The sequence below is a fragment of the Trachypithecus francoisi genome, unplaced genomic scaffold (genome assembly GCF_009764315.1).
Source record: "Trachypithecus francoisi isolate TF-2019V2 unplaced genomic scaffold, Tfra_2.0 Lachesis_group3, whole genome shotgun sequence".
Lineage (NCBI taxonomy): Eukaryota > Metazoa > Chordata > Mammalia > Primates > Cercopithecidae > Trachypithecus > Trachypithecus francoisi.
Genome location: NW_022681468.1, coordinates 133,496,084 through 133,517,093, shown reverse-complemented (window position 1 = coordinate 133,517,093; position 21,010 = coordinate 133,496,084). Strand labels below are relative to the sequence as shown.

The window sequence follows — 21,010 nt, the reverse complement described above, 5'->3', positions numbered from 1 at the left end:
CGGGGTTTCATTGTGTTAGCCAGGATGGCCTTGATCTCCTGACCTTGTGATCCGCCCGCCTTGGCCTCCCAAAGTGCTGGGATTACAAGCGTGAGCCACCGCGCCCGGCCAACACTCCTTGTTTTAAACTACAAATATATTTTGAAAACCTTGTGTATAAAAATAAATTGCATTTTAGATGTGTTTATTCATGCACTCAACAAATACTTAAGCCAGTAGTACCTGGCATATAAGCTTTTAAATTGACTAGGCATAGAATATTGAACAAGGCAGACATGATTTCTGCCCTCATACAGTTCACAGTATAATGAGGAAAACAGGCACTGACCAAGTGTTTTAAGTGGATTAAAAGAACGGTAACATTGAGTGGGCTCATAATAAAAAGCTCTGTGGTGAATCATTTGTAAAATGGGTAATCACTGTGGATAGCCCACAATTACTCTTGATGATTTCCATTCATTAAAATTTTTGCTAGTTTCCTACTAGAATATTGGCATTATAGTGTATCTTCTCAAAGGTGAATTATTTAACGAAAGCATTTTTCTTGTTTATGGTACTCATTGAAAATAAATTAACATGTGGATAACTAGAATTATAGCAAAGTTGAATATCATTGTCTCAGCTCAATGTCATCTATTATTAATGTATAATGTTTATTTTTGGTCTGTAGAGGTCTGTTACCATCTGAAGGGATAGTTCATCTTCATTCAGAAACTAAGGTATGAAATTAAACTTTCTTTGAATACAATTATATTCTGTAGAACTTAGGTTTTTTTTTAGACTTTTCTTAGACAAAGCAGAGAAGGGGTATGACTCAACAGAAACAATATAAACCTTGATACTTAGAGGGATGCATTTATGAAATATCACTCATATAACAAATGGAATCCTTTGTTGTCTCATAATTTCACTGAATAATTTGGAGGTACAGTGGAAAAAATTCTAGGCGAAATGACTTTGTAAACTGAGGCTTATTTTTTTTCTGAAGCTTAGATCTAGTAGAGCGAAGACCTGAAAAAGAATGATACTCATATGCAAAGAAGGTGATTTGAAAAGTTCGTTCATTTAAATATTTACAGTGTAGAGATCACTCTTCTAGGTGTAGAACATGCTGGGATCTATGTTTCCCATCCATGGAGACCTAAGCCAAGGGAACTGTATACCTGAAGGCCACAGAAGGCCTGCCTGGGGAATAATTGGTTCGTGAGGAGAACTAAATTCTGTGGGTCAGAATGTCCAGATTTATTCATGACAGTCCACTGGCTGGCTGAATACCACTGAATCGTTAGGACTCATTTTCCTTATCCTTGAATTTCTTGGTTTTGGTATTATCTAGGTCTTTTCCAGCTATAGAGTTGTGATATTCTTGAAAACACATTTTTGGTAATTCCATCAAAATAGCAGTTTTTCTGTGTAGCAAAATAGCCATTCTATGTGTTACAGAATTGCTTTCTTTGGCAAATGATTAGACTCTAATTAATCAATACTTTCAATTCTTTTAATGTAGCCAAAGACCAAAAACATTGATCCTGTAAACAAGGTTCAAAACAAATTACACTCTGCAAATAAAGGAAGGAAAACAAATTCAAGGTATAGTATAGTTTTCAAAGTATTTCTTTTTTTTTAGTTTTATAATTCACAATACCATCATTCTTAATTATTAAGCTCTGTTTGTTTTCCAGATCTTTTTGTACCCTAAACATTAAGTTACCCTGCATATGTCTTATCCACATTCAGTAATTTAGAACATTTTCTACTCAGAAATGTTGTGCAGCAGTTAACAAATATTTTATATTGTTCTCAAGAAAAATTCTAAATCTAAAATTTTTATAAATGTTATTTCTAGTGATTTATTCTCTTGGAACTGTGACTGCAACTGAGGTTTTTGTTTTGTTTTGTTTTGTTTTTTGATCGCTGCCTAGTTCTCTCAAATAGGCTCAATAGTCTAGGTTTTGAGTATTTGACAAAGTGCATACATTATTTTGTCTATTGAGCTACAGAATTATTCGCCATGCTCTAACTAGGACTGTAATATAATTATAATTTACATTTTATTGTTTTTGGTGAGAAAGAATTCAAGACAGTTCTTAGTATTATAGGCATAAAAAGGGACCCAAGATGCTCCCTAGGATGGGATGCTTTCTAGAAAAGGTGGAGGATTGAGTTGCACCAACCATCATCAGTCAGTTATTACATTTATATGTCTATTACTTACCCAAACTGATCATTGCATTGTAATTTTGGAAAAATCTTTGTTCATTTTTGTGTCTTTTAATTGTTTAAATAACTTTTTTTTTTTTTTTAAATAAAAGGGATGGAAAAAAATAGAGTAAAGTGATAAGGAACAGAAAATTACAATAGATTGAAGAAAAGAACTTACAGGCCACATACATGCATACCTAACTGGAAAGGGTTACCTTTTCAGACTTCAAATTTTTTTTTTTTAAAGTTGATTTTTCAAATAGAATTCTGAAGACCAAGACCTACTATTTGATAGCACAATAGGGTGACTATAGCCAATAATAACTTAATTATCTTTTTAAAATAACTTAAAGAGTGTAATTAGATTGTTTGTAATTCAAACAATAAATGCTTGAGGGGATGGATACCCACTTCTTCATAACGTGCTCATTTCACATTGCATTCCTGTATCAAAACATCTCATAAATACGTACACCTACTGTGTACCCACAAAAAATTAAAATGAAAAGAAAAGAATTCTGAAGCATTTGCTTATGTTTTAAAAGTGAATTTGGCTTTCAGAACCATAAATTTGTTGATGTGTCAATGAATTAGGCCTGGCCCATTCCTCAGTGCCTTTAGAAATGAGTTTTATTTTGTCGGTCTCCATTTCATTAAAAAAAAAAATCAAATCCAACTTTTTGGTTAATATTGATCGTGGTAGAATGTGTTTCTTTGGGTAGAAGAAAATGTTGTTTGATTGAGCTATTAGCTCTTCACTCTGTAATTCTTTCTCAAGGGGTATTTTTCTTTGCTGTTTGCAGAATTATGGCCAGGGTGATGTCAGTTTGTACAGTTTTTCTCCAGAGGCATGTAAATTTCAAAGCCACGGGCTGGATTTGACCTAGGAGGCCAAGTGCAGTACTCTTAGTTTTGGTATTCCCTTATATGGAGGCAAAGTCTAGACCATCTGGCCTCATAAAGCCTTCTCTAGCTCTGTGGTCATGCGATTCATAAAGACCAAAAATCTGCTAAGTCTCTTATAATATAGTCCTTGAAAGTATCATATGTAGATTTCATCATCAATTTAAAATGTGTAATAGTAGTCTCTTGTAATATAAGCCTTAATATCCATTACAGATTTCATCATAAATTTAAATTTATAATAATTTTGATCTGCTTATTTGGGTAAAAGGCATATATCCTTTCTACCTTTCTATTTTGTTCACATGTATGTGTATACATACATATGTATTTAATTTTTATTTTTTAGTGTTAAATTGAAATACTCCGATGTCCAAACTGCCGACGATGTTGCCATTCCAGAGGACTTCTCAGACTTTTCCCTTGCAAAAACAATTAGCAAAATTGAAGGGCAACTGGAGGAAGAAGGCTTACCTGAATATACAGATGATATTTTTTCTGGTGTTAGTAATGACATTGGAACAGGTAGACTTTCTTTTTTTTTCTTATTTTTATCTTTATAGCACAGTTACTTAGAAGAATAAGTCTTGGGGAACTATTTCTTACATTTAAAAAATGTATTGTGATGTCTTGGTTTGTTTCAGTATAATCTAGTAGGATGTGGTGGAGGGAGGAATGAATGGGATTATAGATGAAATAAAATTGGCCATGAGTCAGTCATTGTTAAAGATAGGCAGTGGGTAAATGGGGTTCATTGAACTTGCCTACTTTTATGTTTCATATTTTCCATTATAAAAAGTAAAAATAAAAAAGACTGTATTTACTGGTTTGATTGAATACATTTCAACTTAAGGTAAAATACCCATTGCTTATTGTTACAATATTTAAAAAGTTTTTCTGAATTTTTTCGTTTACTGTTACTATATTTTATTAATTGCATGTTAAATCAACACATGCAAAAGGACAAATGAATTGACGTTGCATCAGGTAAAATAAGCAAATGAATTTTCTAATGTATATAATTTTTCTTATTAACTCATTCTTTGCATATCACTAGAATAATAATACTAAATTTCAATCGACTAAAAACATTACTAAATTTATGAGGAGCCTCCTATGCTATTGAAACAAAAAAGTAAGACAATTGAGTATATATGAACTAGTTACTGCCGAACTATAATACAATTAATTGTGACTACAGGCAAGCCACTTAGCCCCTCTGTAATAGCAGTTTATTCATTTGAAAATTTAGCAGTTTGTATTTAGTCTGTTCCTGCACTGCTATAAAGAAATACCTAAGACTGTGTAATTTATAAAGAAAAGGTTTAATTGGCTCACAGTACTGTCAGCTGTACAGGAAGCATAGCAGTTTCTGCTTCTGGGGAGGCCACAGGAAACTTCCAATCATGGCGGAAGGCAAACAGGGAGTGAGGCACCTCATACAGTGGGATCACAAACAAGAGATAGAGGGGGGAGGTGCTACATGTTTTTAAACAACCAGATTTCATGAGAACTCACTATCATGAGGACAGTACCAAAAGGGATGATACTAAACCATTTATGAGAAATCACCCCCATGATCCATTCACCTCCTACCAGGCCCCACCTCCAACACTGGGGATTACAATTCAAGATGAGATTTGGGTGGGGACACAGATCCAAGCCATATCAGTTTATCTTTAAAATTATCTGACTCTGTGAGAAATCATAATTTATATGTGTAATAATTATTGTGTTATATACTAGTCATAAGTAGGGAGCAATTTGCTTCTGCACTTACTATATTTACTGACCTAATCAAGCTTTCTAGGGCTAGTTATGGTAAGGAAATGTGAGTGGAGCAGTAAGTTGCCTTTAGGTCTCTCTAAGATGCTTTTGAGGATGTGACACCCAGGCGTTGATTGTTCCTTGGTAGAGGAACATGGTCCCAGGTCCCATGGCCCTGTTAGAACTGCCTCCCTGTGTTCCCTTTTTAGTGTCACTGGTCTAGGTGTCTTCTTTTTTGGGAGAATTTTCTCTTATTTCAGGTGATTGCTTGGAATGGTTTGGTTATGTGTGGGAGAAAAAGATCAAGAAGTAGTTTGGGAGCACAGATTACTTTGTAAGATTAAAGCTAGGGTCAAGTGGGGAGCAGAGTTTAGTGTTGTGGGCCTCTAGACATGGGAGCACTCTGCTCCTTGAATTAGAGTTGAGGTAGAGTTACTAAGGTTAGAGTTAGGGAGAAAAAGAAATGGGAAAGGTCATGCTTTCCTATTGTTTCTTCCTTCTTTCCCCCAGAGGCCAACTACTGTCAACTTCACACTTTTTAATTTGTCATTTCCCTCTATTCCCTGCTCACCTGGAGTTACATGAGTGGCTGGTAGGAGAGTTGAGGCCAAAGAGACCTAGGTAGAGTTAGAGCCAACCATAATTCATCAGCTCCATGATAACACTGAGGGCACTTAAAAAAGCCGGAAGTGTGTATGGAGATGTTTTATGCTGTGCACATCACATGTGTATGGCTTAGTGGGATTTGTCCTAATGACTTCTCAGAGCAGTTCCAAGTGTTTCCTCAAGATAAATTTCATGATTGTTTTATAATATTCCTACTATGCCATTTTGAACAAATGACTGAATGACTTATGGGTGAGTTCTTAGTTCACTTTTCACTTTATTTACTTTACGGACCTATAAACTTCAAAGATTTACTGCTGATATTATTGAATAATGAACTTTTGCTGGCAGTAAAATACCAAAGATAGGTCTTGAAGGTTTGTGGGAGAAAGCTTATACAGTAAGGTATTAGTGTATTTTTTTGCTTCAAAGACACATATACTACATTTTAACTGCTCAGAAATTGGCATCTGCATTACAGTCAGTGGCATTTTGTAATCACAATGACTGGATTGAAGCTGAGTTTTGCTAGAGAAGATTTATGTTTGTTTCTACCAAACACTCAGGGACATTATTGACCTGAGAACACTTTAAATTCTCTGATGTAGTTTGGACCACCTTGGTGAGTGTGAATTTAGTCTGCAAACTTAGTTGAATACTACCTGTGATTTCTTTCTGTTGAGTGGATTTATTCGTCATTGACCTTTTCATTAGGACTGTTTAGTACCTATAGTGCCCCCTAAGTGATATCTCCTATTTGACTCCCCATCTTGAGTATTTTCTTCTTTATAAAGTAATGGCCTGTCTTACAATTGGTGTCATCTTAGATTCAGCAAAAGACAGTAAATATAATCATTTAAATTTACAGAAGCACAGATCAGATTTCTAAAGGCCAAACTCCGTGTTATGCAAGAGGAATTGGATAATGTTGTGTGTGAATGCAATAAAAAGGTAAGCTTTAAAAACCTCTTAAAAGGCTGTAATATTCAAAGACATTTTAGGAGCAATTTCAATTACATTTTGAATAACTTTATTTAGATATAAATCGTAGTTAAATTTTGAATTCAAAAATTGTATATAAGTACTGAACTTTATTCTGATATGTTGAATTTTCACAGAGCTGAAATATCTTACATTCTTGTTATAATTAGAATTCTCTATACTAGTCTTACAAGTGTAGCGTAAGCTATTAAATGCAAATAAAACATTTGACTTCCATTTTTGAAGATAAGAATAGACTGTAATTTGTTTTTCATGAAATGTGTATAAATGTCAACGAACATATGAAACTTATTTTTTTCTGCTTTGTTTTGATAACAAATCTTACATATTTTTTCACATAATCTATAATTTCATAACTACAGGAGGATGAAATTCAGAATTTAAAGTCTCAAGTAAAAAAATTTGAAGAAGATTTTATGAGACAGCAGCGAACAATTAATATGCAGCAGTCTCAAGCAGAAAAATATAAGACTCTTTTCGAAGAAGCAAACAAAAAGTGTGATGGATTACAGCAGCAGTTGTCTTCAGTAGAAAGGGTAATTATTTTAGTATTTTTCCTAACTTAATGCCAAAAATACAATAAAATTGTTAAGGTTACACATTTGTATAGATACCATTTTGACAGTTCAGTTATTTTATTAGTATTTACTGAAAACTCTTTCCCCTTACATAGAATATTTTTTAACAACTGTATTGAGATGTAATGTAATTCACCCTTTTAAAGTATACAATTCAGTGGCTTTTGGTATATTCATAGAATTGTGCAACTATCACCACAACCATTTTCATAATCCCTAAAGAACACTTCATACCCTTTAGCCACCACACCCTGACCCTGCTCCCCTCAATCCCTTACAGCCCTAGGCAACCACTAATCTGTTTTATGTCTCAATAAATTTGTCCATTCTGGAAATTTCATATACATGGAATCATATAACATGTGGTCTTTTGTGACTGACTTTTACTTAAGATATTTTCAAGGTTCATCCATGTTGCAGCACCTATCAGTACTTTATTTCTTTTTATTGGCAAGTAATATTCTGTTATATATAACACATTTAATTTACCTGTTTATCAGTTGGTAGCTTTGGGTTATTTGGATTGTTTCTACTGTCTGGCAATTTTAAATACTTTGAATATGCATGTATAAGTTTTTGTGTGCTCATATGTTTTAATTTCTCTTGGTTATATAGCCAGGAATGAAATTGCTGGGTCATACGGAAATCCTGTGTTTGAGGAATTGCTGTTTTCCAAACTGCTTGTACCATTTTACATTCCTACCAGTAGTGCATGAAGGTCCTAATTTCTACACATCCTCACCAACATCTACTAGATTATCTTTTTGATTATAGCCATACTGCAAATATAAAAGAGTTACCTTATTGTGGTTTTGATTTGCATTTCCCTAATAACTAATGATGCTGAACATGTTTTCATGTGCTTAATGGCATTTGTCTATTTTCTTTGGAGAAATATCCTTAAGATCTTTGCCCATTTTTTAAATTGGATTTTTAAAAATTAATAATAAGAACTTTTAAGTTATATGTTTAGATACAAGTCCCTTATCAGATATATGATTTGCAAATAGTTTTCCCATACAGTGGGTTGTCTTTCACTTTCTTTATGGTACTCTTTGAGGCATAAAAGTTTTTTTTTTTTTTTTTTGAGACGGAGTCTCGCTCTGTCACCCAGGTTGGAGTGCAGTGGCCAGATCTCAGCTCACTGCAAGCTCCGCCTCCCGGGTTTACGCCATTCACCTGCCTCAGCCTCCCGAGTAGCTGGGACTACAGGCGCCCGCCACCTCGCCCGGCTAGTTTTTTGTATTTTTTAATAGAGACGGGGTTTCACCGTATTAGCCAGGATGGTCTCGATCTCCTGACCTCGTGATCCGCCCATCTCGGCCTCCCAAAGTGCTGGGATTACAGGCTTGAGCCACCGCGCCCGGCCAAAAGTTTTAAATTTTGATGCAGTCCAGTTTATCTAACATTTATTTGGTTGCCTATGCTTTTGGTGTCATATTTAAGGGGAGAATGCATTTTAAATAAACTATCCTAGCTTAAAACATTTTATATTAGTGTACCATTGTGAAAATAAAAATATACTGTTTGCGATTGCTTTGTAAAATGTGATAAGAATTATGTAATATAGGCCAGGCGCGGTGGCTCAAGCCTGTAATCCCAGCACTTTGGGAGGCCGAGACGGGCGGATCACAAGGTCAGGAGATCGAGACCATCCTGGCTAACATGGTGAAACCCCGTCTCTACTAAAAAATACAAAAAACTAGCCGGGCGAGGTGGCGGGCGCCTGTAGTCCCAGCTACTCCGGAGGCTGAGGCAGGAGAATGGCGTAAACCCGGGAGGCGGAGCTTGCAGTGAGCTGAGATCTGGCCACTGCACTCCAGCCTGGGCGACAGAGCGAGACTCCGTCTGAACAACAACAACAACAACAACAACAACAACAACAACAAAAAGAATTATGTAATATAGCACATCCTGAGATTTAGTAAGAAAATGTGCCCCCTTTATTAATACCCTTACATTTTTCTTTTGTATGGTCATATTTAAAAACCCTGCTTTTTAAACATTTTGGTCTTATATAATTAGCATTATCTTGTAATAAATTTTAATATCAGATTCACTTAGATATAATTTATATGCAGTAAATTCACACTTTTTAGTGTACAATTCTATGAGTTTTGACAAATGTATGCAGTAATATAACTATCACTATAATTGAGATATACAACAGTTCCATCAGCCCCCCAAAATTCCCTGTGACTTTAGTCAAGGCCTTCCCTAATCCCAGCCCCAGGCAACCACTGATGTGTTTGCTTTTTTTTTTTTTTTTTTTTTTTTTTTTTGAGACGGAGTCTCGCTCTGTCGCCCAGGCTGGAGTGCAGTGGCTGGATCTCAGCTCACTGCAAGCTCCGCCTCCCGGGTTTACGCCATTCTCCTGCCTCAGCCTCCCGAGTAGCTGGGACTATAGGCGCCCGCCACCTCGCCCGGCTAATTTTTTGTATTTTTTAGTAGAGACGGGGTTTCACTGTGTTAGCCAGGATGGTCTCGATCTCCTGACCTCGTGATCTGCCCGTCTCGGCCTCCCAAAGTGCTGGGATTACAGGCTTGAGCCACCGCGCCTGGCCTGCTTTTTAAATTTTGGCCTTTTCCCAAATGTCACATAAATAGAATCATGTAGGATATAGCCTTTTGAATCTGATGTTTTTTTTTCAGTTAGCATAAAACATTTGATATGGTTTGACTGTGTCCCCACCCAAATTTCATCTTGAATTCCCACGTGTTGTGGGAGGAAGCCAGTGGGAGGTAATTGAATCATGGGGGCAAGTCTTCCCTGTGCTGTTCTTGTGATGACGAAAAAGTCTCAGGAGATCTGATGGTTTTAAAAGGGGGAGTTTCCCAGCACAAATTCTCTTCTCTTGTCTGCTGCCGTGTGAGACATGCCTTTCACCTTCCAACATGATTGTGAGGCCTCCTCAGCCATGTGGAACTGTGAGTCCAATAAACCTCTTTCTTTTGTAAATTGCCCAGTCTTGGGTATGTCTTTATCAGCAGTGTGAAAATGAACTAGTACAGTAAATTGGTACCAGTAGAGTCAGGCGCTGCTGCAAATGTTGAAGTGACCTTGGAACTGGGTAAGAGGCAGATGTTGGAAAAATTTGGAGGGCTCAGAAGAATACAGGAAAATGTGGGAAAGTTTGGAACTCCCTAGGGACTTGTTGAGTGGCTTTGACCAATATGCTGATAATGATATGGACAATGAAATCCAGGCTGTGGTGGTCTCAGATGGAGATGAGGAACTTGTTGGGAACTAGAGCAAAGGTGACTCTTGTTATGTTTTAGCAAAGAGACTGGTAGCATTTTGCCCCTTCCCTAGAGGTCTGTGGGACTTTGAAATTGAGAGATGATTTAGGGTGTCTGGTGGAAGAAATTTCTAAGCAGCAAAGCACTCAAGAGGTGACTTGGTGTTGTTAAAGGCATTCAGTTTTAAAAGGGAAACAGCACAAAAGTTTGGAAAATTGCAGCCTGACAATGCAGTGGAAAAGAAAATTCCATTTTCTGAGGAGAAATTCAAGCTAGCTGCAGAAATTTGCATAAGTCATGAGGAGACGAATGTTAATCACCAAGACAATGGGGAAAATGTCCCCCAAGGCATGTCAAAGGTCTTCATGGCAGCCCCTCCCATCACAGGCCCAGAGGCCTAGGAGGCATGATTGGTTTTGAAATGTGAGGACATGAGATTTGGGAGGGTCCTGGGGTAGAATATGGTTTGGCTGTGTCCCCACCCAAATTTAATCTTGAAATCCCATGTGTTGCAAGAGGGACCCAGTGGGAGGTAATTGAATCATGGGGGCAGGTCTTTCCTGTGCTGTTCTCATGATAGTGAATAAGTCTCAGGAGATCTGATGGTTTTAAAAATGGGAGTTTCCCTGCACAAGCTCTCTCTTGTCTGCCACCATGTGAGACGTGCCTTTACCTTCCACCATCATTGTGAGGTCTCCCCAGACATGTGAAACTGTGAGTGCAATAAATCTCTTTCTTTTGTAAATTGTACAGTCTTGGGTATGTCTTTATCAGTAGCATGAAAACGGACTAATACAACATGCAGTATTTATCCCTATTATAGTCCATTTCTTTTTATTGCTGAGTAGTGTAAACATTGAATGAATATACTTCAGTTTGTTTCCCCAGTCATCTAGTAATAAAACTTAATTATAGTATTTAATAGTCTAAACTTGTGTTTCCAATATGGTAGCCACTTACATTTGTGGCTAAATTGCGATGTGCTGTAAGTGTAAAGTAAAAATCAGATTTTGAAAAACTCACGTAAAACGGAATGAAGAATGTAAAATATATCAAAATCTCTTTAATATTTTTTGTATTGGTTATATGTCAAAATAATATTTGAATATATGAGGTTAAGTGAAATACGTTACTAAAATTAATTTTACCAGTCTCTGTTTCACCTTTTAAAGTGGCTAGTAGAAATTTTGTAATTACGTAAGTATGCTGTATTCTATTTCTATTGGTCTAAGAAATATATATAATGGGTGTAAAGGGAAAAAGCTGTAGTGTCTAGGGGAACATCCATGTTTTAATTTGTCATGACTTTATAATTTACCATTATGCACCCAAGCTCTGGTCACATCACTGTTCTAGTCTCACATAATCTTGAAACATTGGTTATATCTTTGATTCTTTTCATGTTCTTAGCCATCATCTCCAATCCTGTGCAATTTTTCTTCCAAATGTTTTTCATTCATCCCTTCTTTTCAATTCCCATTTTGTGTCCATTTTCCATTTCTTATCCATTGTATCCTGTACTTTGTCAGTAAGTTAATGTTCCCAAAAGGTTACATTGATTATACTTTTCCCTTTGTAGAGGGATAATTTTTTTCCCTTTGTATGGGGATGATTTTTTGAGTGCCATATGCCAGATAAAATGCATTTTATAGAAAGGGAAACTGAGTGGCCAGGCGTGGTGGCTCATGCCTGTTATCCCAGCACTTTGGGAGGCCAAGGCAGGTGGATCAGGAGGTCAGGAGATTGAGACAATCCTGGCTAACATGGTGAAACCCTGTCTCTACTAAAAATACAAAAAAAAAGCCATTCCAAGATAGCCAAATAGGAACAGCTCTGGTCTGCAGCTCCCAGCATGATTGACGCAGAAGACAGGTGATTTCTGCATTTCCAACTGAGGTACCTGTTTTACCTCATTGGGACTGGTTGGACAGTGGGTGCAGCCCATGGAGGGCGAGCCAAAGCAGGGTGAGTGTTGCTTCACCCAGGAAGCGCAAGGGGTTGGGGGATTTCCCCTCCCTAGCCAAGGGAAGCTGTGACAGACTGTACCTGGAAAAACAGGACACTTCCGCCCAAATACTGCACTTTTCCCCAAGGTCTTAGCAACCGGCAGACAAGGAGATTCTCTCCCATGCCTGGCTTGGCGGGTCACATGCCCACGGAGCCTTGCTCACTGCTAGTACAGCAGTCGGAGATCGAACTGCGAGGCGGCAGCCTGGCTGATGGTGGGGTGTCCGCCATTGCTGAGGCTTGAGTAGGTAAACAAAGTGGCCAGGAAGCTTGAACTGGGCAGAGACAACCGCAGCTCAGCAAGACATACTGTCCCTATAGACTCCACCTCTGTGGGCAGGGCATAGCTGAACAAAAGGCAGGAGACAAGTTCTGCAGACTTAAACGTCCCTGTCTGACAGCTCTGAAGAGAGCAGTGGTTGTCCCAGCACGGCATTTGAGCTCTGAGAATGAACAGACTGCCTCCTCAAGTGGGTCCCTGACCCCAAAGTAGCCTAACTATGAGACACCTCCCAGTAGGGGCTGATGGACACCTCATGTAGGCGGATGCCCTTCTGGGATGAAGCTTCCGGAGGAAGCATCAGCCAGCAATAACTGCTGTTACGCAATATTTGCTGTTCTGTAGCCTCCACTGGTGATACCCAGGCAAACAGGGTCTGGAGTGGACCTCCAGCAAACTCCAACAGACCTTTAGCTGAGGGACCTGTTAGAAGGAAAACTAACAAACAGGAATAGGATCAACATCAACAAAAAGGACATGTACACCAAAACCCCATCTGTAGGTCACCAACATCAAACACCAAAGGTAGATAAAACCACAAAGATGGGGAGAAACCAGAGCAGAAAAGCTGAAAATTCTAAAAACCAGAGTGCCTCTTCTCCGAAGAATTGCAGCTCCTTGCCAGCAGCAGAACAAAGCTGCATGGAGAATGACTTTGACGAGTTAACAGAAGTAGGCTTCAGAAGGTCGGTAATAACAAACTGAGCTAAAGGAGCATTTTCAAACCCATCACAAGGATGATAAAAACCTTGAAAAAAGTTTAGACGAATGGCTAACTAGAATAAAAAGTGTAGAGAAGACCTTAAATGACCTGATGGAGCTGAAAACCATGGCATGAGAACTTTGTGATGCATGCACAAGCTTCAATGGCCAATTCGATCAAGTGAAAGAAAGGGTATCAGGGATTGAATATCAAATTAATGAAACAAAGTGAGAAGACAAGTTTAGAGACAAAAGAGTAAAAAGAAATGAACAAAGCCTTCAAGAAATACAGGACTATGTGAAAAGACCAAATCTGCATTTGATTGGTATACCTGAAAGTGATGGGGAGAATGGAACCAAGTTGGAAAACACTCATCAGGATACTTCCCAAGAGAACTTCCCCAACCTAGCAAGACAGGACAACATTCACATTCAGGAAATACACAGAACACCACAAAGATACTCCTCAAGAAGTGTAACACCAAGATACATAACTGTCAGATTCACCAAGTTTGAAATGAAGGAAAAAATGTTAAGGGCAGCCAGAGAGAAAGGTCGGGTTACCCACAAAGAGAAGCCCATCAGACTAACAGTGGATCTCTCGGCAAAAACCGTACAAACCAGAAGAGAGTGGGGACCAATATTCAACATTCTTTTTTTTTTTTTTTTTTTTTTTGAGACAGAGTCTCGCTCTGTCGCCCAGGCTGGAGTGCAGTGGCTGGATCTCAGCTCACTGCAAGCTCCGCCTCCCGGGTTTACACCATTCTCCTGCCTCAGCCTCCCGAGTAGCTGGGACTACAGGCGCCCGCCACCTCGCCCGGCTAATTTTTTGTATTTTTTTAGTAGAGACGGGGTTTCACCGTGTTAGCCAGGATGGTCTCGATCTCCTGACCTCGTGATCCGCCCGTCTCGGCCTCCCAAAGTGCTGGGATTACAGGCTTGAGCCACCGCGCCTGGCCCAACATTCGTAAAAGAATTTTCAACCCAGAATTTCATACCCAGCCAAACTAAGCTTCATAAGTGAAGGAGAAATAAAATCCTTTACAGACAAGCAAATGCTGAGAGATTCTGTCACCACCAGGCCTGCCTTACAAGAGCTCCTGAAGGAAGCACCAAACATGGAAAGAAACAACCGGTACCAGCCACTGCAAAACAGGCCAAATGGTAAAGATCTACGATGCGATGAAGAAACTGCATCAATTAAAATAACCAGCTAACCTCATAATGACAGGTTCAGATTCACACATAACAATACTAACCTTAGATGTAAATGGGTGAATACCCCCATTAAAAGACACAGACTGGCAAATTGGATAAAGAGTCAAGATCCTTCAGTGTGGTTTATTCAGGAGACCCAACTCATGTGCAAGACACACACAGGCTCAAAATAAAGGGATGGAGGAAGACCTACCAAGCAAATTGAAAGCCAAAAAAAGCAGGGGTTGCAATCCTAGTCTCTGATATACAGATTTTAAACCAACAAAGATCAAAAGAGACAAAGAAGGCCATTACATAATGGTAAAGGGATCAATTCAACAAGAAGAGCTAACTGTCCTAAATATATATGCACCCAATACAGGAGCAACCAGATTCATAAGCAAGTCCTTAGAGACCTACAAAGAGACTTAGACTGTCACACAATAATAATGGGAGACTTTTACACCCTACTGTCAATGTTACAAAGATCAACAAGACAGGTTAATAAGGATATCCAGGACTTGAACTCAGCTCTGCACCAAGCAGACCTAATAGACATCTACAGAACTCTCCACCCCAAATCAACAGAATATACATTCTTCTCAGCACCACGTCGCACTTATTCTAAAATTGACCACATAATTGTAAATAAAGCACTCCTTAGCAGATGTAAAAGAACAGAAATCACACCAAACTGTCTCTCAGACCACAGTGCAATCAAATTAGAACTCAGGATTAAGAAACTAACTTAAAACCACACAACTACATGGAAACTGAACAACCTGCTTCTGAATGACTACTGGGTAAATAATGAAATGAAGGCAGAAATAAAGTTGTTCTTTGAAACCAATGAGAACAAAGACATAACATACCAGACTCTCTAGGGCACATGTAAAGCAGCGTGTATAGGGAAATTTATAGCACTAAATGCTGAGAAAGCAGGAAAGATCTAAAATCGACACCCTAACATCACAATTGAAAGAACTAGAGAAGCAAGAGCAGACAAATTCAAACGCTAGCAGAAAGCAAGAAATAACCTAAGATCAGAGCAGAACTGAAGGAGATAGAGACACGAAAAACCATTAAAAAAATCAATGAATCCAGGAGCTGACTTTTTGAATTTTGTCTATAAACAACATTGATAGAACACTAGCAAGACTAATAAAGAAGAAAAGAGAGAAGAATCAAACAGACAAAATAAACAGTGATAAAGGGGATATCACCACGGATCCCACAGAAATACAAACTACCATCAGAGAATACTATAAACACCTCTATGCAAATAAACTAGAAAATCTAGAAGAAATGGATAAATTCCTGGACACATACTCCCACCCAAGACTAAACCAGGAGGAAGTTGAATCTCTGATTAGACCAATAACAGGCTCTGAAATTGAGGAAATAATTAATAGCCTACCAACCAAAAAAAATTCAGGACCAGATGGATTCACAATCAAATTCTACCAGAGGTACAAAGGGAGCTGATACCATTTCTTCTGAAACTATTTCAATTAACAGAAAAAGAGGGAATCCCTAACTCATTTTATGAGGCCAGTATCATCCTGATATCAAAGCCTGTCAGAGACACAACATAAAAGAATTTTAGACCAATATCCCTGATGAACATCTATGTGAAAATCCTCAATAAAATACTGGCAAACTGAATGCAGCAGCACATCAAAAAGCTTATCCATCACAATCAAGTCAGCTTCATCCCTGGGAGGCAAAGCTGGTACAACATATGCAAATCAGTACACGTAATCCATCACATAAACAAAATCAAAGACACAAACTGCATAATTATCTCAGTAGATGTAGAAAAGACCTTTGACAAAATTCAACAGCCTTACATGCTAAAAACTCTCAATAAACCAGGTATTGATGGAACGCATCTCAAAATAATAAGAGCTATTCATGACAAATGCACAGCCAATATCATACTGAATGGGCAAAAACTGGAAGCATTCCTTTTGAAAACTGGCACAAGACAAGGATGCCCTCTCTTACCACTCCTATTCAACATGGTGTGGTGTTGGAAGTTCGGGCCAGGGCAGTCAGGCAAGAGAAAGCAATAAAGGGTATTCAACTAGGAAAAGAGGAAGTCATAGTATCCCTATTTGCAGATGACACAATTTTATATGTAGAAAACCCCATCGTCTGAGCCCAAAACCACCTTAAGCTGATAAGCAACTTCAGCAAACTCAATGTGCAAGAATCACAAGCATTCCTATACGCCAATAACAGACACACAGCCAAATTGTGAGTGAACTCCCATTCACAATTTCTACAAAGAGAATCAAATACCTAGTAATCCAACTTACAACGGATGTGAAGGACCTCTTCAAGGAGAACTACAAATCACTGCTAAACGAAATAAAAGAGGACACAAACAAAGGAAGAACATTCTGTGCTCATGGATAGGAAGAATCAATATCGTGAAAATGGCCATACTGCCCAAGGTAATTTATAGATTCAATGCCATCCCCATCAAGCCGCCAATGACTTTCTTCACAGAATTGGAAGAAACTACTTTAAAGTTCATATGGAACCAAAAAAAGAGCCCGCATTGCCAAGACAATCCTAAGCAAAAAGAACAAAGCTGGAGGCATCTTGCTACCTGACTTCAAACTATACTACAAGGCTCCAGTAACCAAAACAGCATGGTACTGGTACCAAAACAGAGATATAGACCAATGGAACAGAACAGAGCCCTCAGAAATAATACCACACATCTACAGCCATCTGATCTTTGACAGATCTGGCAAAAACAAGAAATGGGGAAAGGATTCCCTATTTAATAAATGGTGCTGGAAAAACTGGCTAGCCATATGTAGAAAGCTGAAACTAGATCCCTTCCTTATATCTTATATGAAAATTAATTCAAGATGAATTAAAGACGTAAATGTTAGACCTAAAACCGTAAAAACCCTAGAAGAAAACCTAGGCAATACCATTGAGGCCATAGGCATGGGCAAGGACTTCATGACTAAAACACCAAAAGCAATGGCCACAAAAGCCAAAATAGACAACTGGGATCTAATTAAACTAAAGAGCTTCTGCACAGCAAAAGAAACTACCATCAGAGTGAACAGGTAACCTACAGAATGGGAGAAAATTTTTGCAATCTACCCATCTGACAAAGGGCTGATAATCAGAATCTACAAAGAGCTCAAACAAATTTACAAGAAAGAAAACAACCCCATCAAAAAGTGGGCAAAGGATATGAACAGACATGACTCAAAAGAAGACATTTATGCAGCCAACAGACACATGAAGAAATGCTCATTGTCACTCGTCATCAGAGAAATGCAAATCAAAACCACAGTGAGATACTATCTCATGCCAGTTAGAATGGCGATCATTAAAAAGTCAGGAAACAACAGATGCCTAGAGAGGATGTGGAGAAATAGGAGCGCTTTTACACTGTTGGCGGAGTGGAAATTAGTTCAACCATTGTGGAAGACAGTGTGGTGATTCCTCAAGGATCTAGAACTAGAAATGCCATTTGACCCACCAATCCCATTACTGGGTGTATACCCAAAGGATTATAAATCATGCTCCTATAAACACACATGCACACGTATGTTTATTGCAACACTATTCTCAATAGCAGAGACTTGGAACCAACCCAAATCTCCATCAATGATAAACTGGATTAAGAAAATGTGGCACATATACACCATGGAATACTCTGCAGCCATAAAAAAGGATGAGTTCATGTCCTTTGCAGGAACATGGATGAAGCTGGAAACCATCATTCTCAGCAAACTATCACAAAGACAGAAAACCAAACACCGCATCTTCTCACTCATAGGTGAGAATTGAACAATGACACCACTTGGACACAGGGCAGGAACATCACACACCAGGGCCTGTTAGAGGCTGGGGAGCTGGGGGAAAGATAGCATTAGGAGAAATACCTAATGTAAATGACGAGTTGATGGGTGCAGCAAACAACATGACACATGTATACTCATGTATCACACCTGCACATTGTGCACGTGTACCCTAGAACTTAAACTATAATAATAAAAAAAATTAATTAAAAAAATACAAAAAAGCTCAGCGCGTTGGCGGGCGCCTGTAGTCTCGGCTACTCGGGAGGCTGAGGCAGGAGAATGGTGTGGCGTGAACCCGGGAGTCAGAGCTTGCAGCGAGCCTACATGGCGCCACTGCACTCCAGCCTGGGCAAGAGAGCGAGACTCCATCTCAAAAAACAACAACAACAACAAAAAAATACAAAGGGAAACTGAGTTTGATGGTTAAGCAAATTACCCAAGTTTATATATAGGTAGTGGCAGAATAGGATTCAGACTGTGACACCAAAATCTGTGTTTTTTCCACAAATCATATCATTCTTGAATCCCCCAAAATTAAATGAACGTAAGTACCAGCTATTCCAAAATCTTATCACTGTTTAAGAGTTTAATACTTTAAACTTTTATTTCACAATGAATGTACTAAGCGGTTATGATATTTTGGCTATCTGAAGGCTTTTATAAAAACTTCCATTGGCTCTGAACTTTCCAGCTTGCATCCCTATCTACCTTGCGAGGTAGGCATAATAATTCTCATGGGTTATGTAACCATGAGAACTCAAGGTTGAATCATTCTTTGCTAAGTCTCATTTTATATCTCTATACAAACAAACCTCAGTGTACAGTTCTCAGAAATGCCAGAGCTTAAGTTTGATGGATTTGCTTTTATAAATCTGCAAAAGCCAACCGTTTTAAAAATTATTATATATAACTTAAGCTTCTAATGCTAACAGTATGGAGTTTTCTAAAATACAAAAACAGAAAGCAATTTGTTTCAGCATTGGATTTTGTTTTTCTGTTAGTGATTTCTTTAAAATCAACTTTATTGAAGAATAACTTAAATACAATAAAATATACTTGTTTTTAGCTTATAATTCAATGTTTTCAGAAATTAATATTCCCTCATAACTACCACTGTAATTCAGATAATGAAAATTTATATTACCCTCCCAGAATATCCTTTGTACTCCTGCCCCATAAATCTCTGACCTCTAACCATGGCCCCAGGCAGCCACTGAGCTATATTTTTTCACTATAAATTAGATTTTCCTTATCTAATATTTCATACCAATGGAATCATGAATATGGACTTTTGTATATCTGGCTATTTTTCTTCAGCATAATTTTTTGTTGTTGTTTTTTTGAGACGGAGTCTTGCTCTGTCGCCCAGGCTGGAGTGCAGTGGCGCCATCTTGGCTCACTGCAAGCTCTGCCTCCCGGGTTCACACCATTCTCCTCCCTCAGAGTCCCGAGTAGCTGGGACTACAGGCGCCCGCCACCACACCGGCTAATTTTTCTGTATTTTTAGTAGAGACGGGGTGTCGCCGTGTTAGCCAGAATGGTCTCGATCTCCTGACCTCGTGATCTGCTTGCCTCGGCCTCCCAAAGTTCTGGGATTACAGGCATGAGCCACCGCGCCCGGCCTTCGGCATAATATTTTTAAGGTTCATCAATGTTGTTACATGTTTTGTGGTTAATTTCCTTGTATTGCTCCATATTATTTATTTATGGAGTGTGGCTATCAAAAATCTACAGTGGATTTCCATGTACAAGTATTCTGTGTGAACACATGTTTTTGTGTATACCAAATACTTAGGAGTGGAATTTGTGAATTTTGTGGAAAGTGTATGCTTAACTTTTTAAGCAACTGCTGAACTGTGTTCCACAGTGATTGTACCATTTTACATTCCCACTAGCAATATATGAGAATTAGAGTTACTCTGTATCATCACCAACACTTGGGATTATTATCTTTTTAATTTTAGCCATTCTAGAGGGGAAGAAATAGTATCTCATTGTGGTTTAATTTGTATTTCCTTTAGTTACCCATAGTTATAATGGATATTGAACATCTTTTCATGTGTTTATTGGCCATTCATATATCCTTTTTTGTGATGTATTTGTTCAATTTTTTTTGCCCATTCAAAAATACTAAGTTGTGAATTCTTTGTTTCCCTATGTAATTCCTTTATTAGAAGAATATATATTTTGAATAGTTTCTCCCAATCTGACTTGGCTTTATTTTCTCAACAGTGTGTTTGAAGTTTTAAATTTTGATGAATTACAAAATATTATTTTCTTGTGGCTTGTGCTTTTTTCCCCAAAATATTATTTTCTTGGGATTTGTGCTTTTTTTCCCCCATTCTATCCAAGAAATCTTGATACACTCCAAAGTCATGAGAGTTTTCTCCTGATTTCTTCTAGAAATGTTCGTGTGTGTGTGTGTGTGTGTGTACCTCAAAATCATATATAAATTGACCTGTGTGTGTGTGTGTGTGCACCTCAAAATCATATATAAATTGACCTGTAATCTATTTCAAGTTCATTTTGTGTGTGATAAGGGTCAGAGTTCACTTTTTTCCGTATGGATAATAATACAGTTCTTTCCCCATTTGCTTACCATGGCACCAGTGAAGGACATGAACTGGCTGTATTTATGTATGAGTCTTCTTTGAACTATTCTGTTATATTGATATATACATTTGATA

General features: G+C 38.1%; 1 protein-coding gene across 9 annotated transcripts in view; it reads left to right on the top strand.

The window, feature by feature from the left end:
• TEX9 (testis expressed 9) overlaps positions 1–21,010 on the top strand; it is a 79,630-nt gene that overhangs the window by 31,354 nt on the left and 27,266 nt on the right. For all 9 annotated transcript variants that reach the window (XM_033190022.1, XM_033190020.1, XM_033190021.1 and 6 more), the window contains 5 exons: positions 671–719; positions 1,508–1,590; positions 3,455–3,630; positions 6,347–6,429; positions 6,843–7,016. In XM_033190022.1, the coding sequence (XP_033045913.1) occupies positions 671–719; positions 1,508–1,590; positions 3,455–3,630; positions 6,347–6,429; positions 6,843–7,016 (565 nt within the window). The remainder of the gene's footprint in view (positions 1–670; positions 720–1,507; positions 1,591–3,454; positions 3,631–6,346; positions 6,430–6,842; positions 7,017–21,010) is intronic.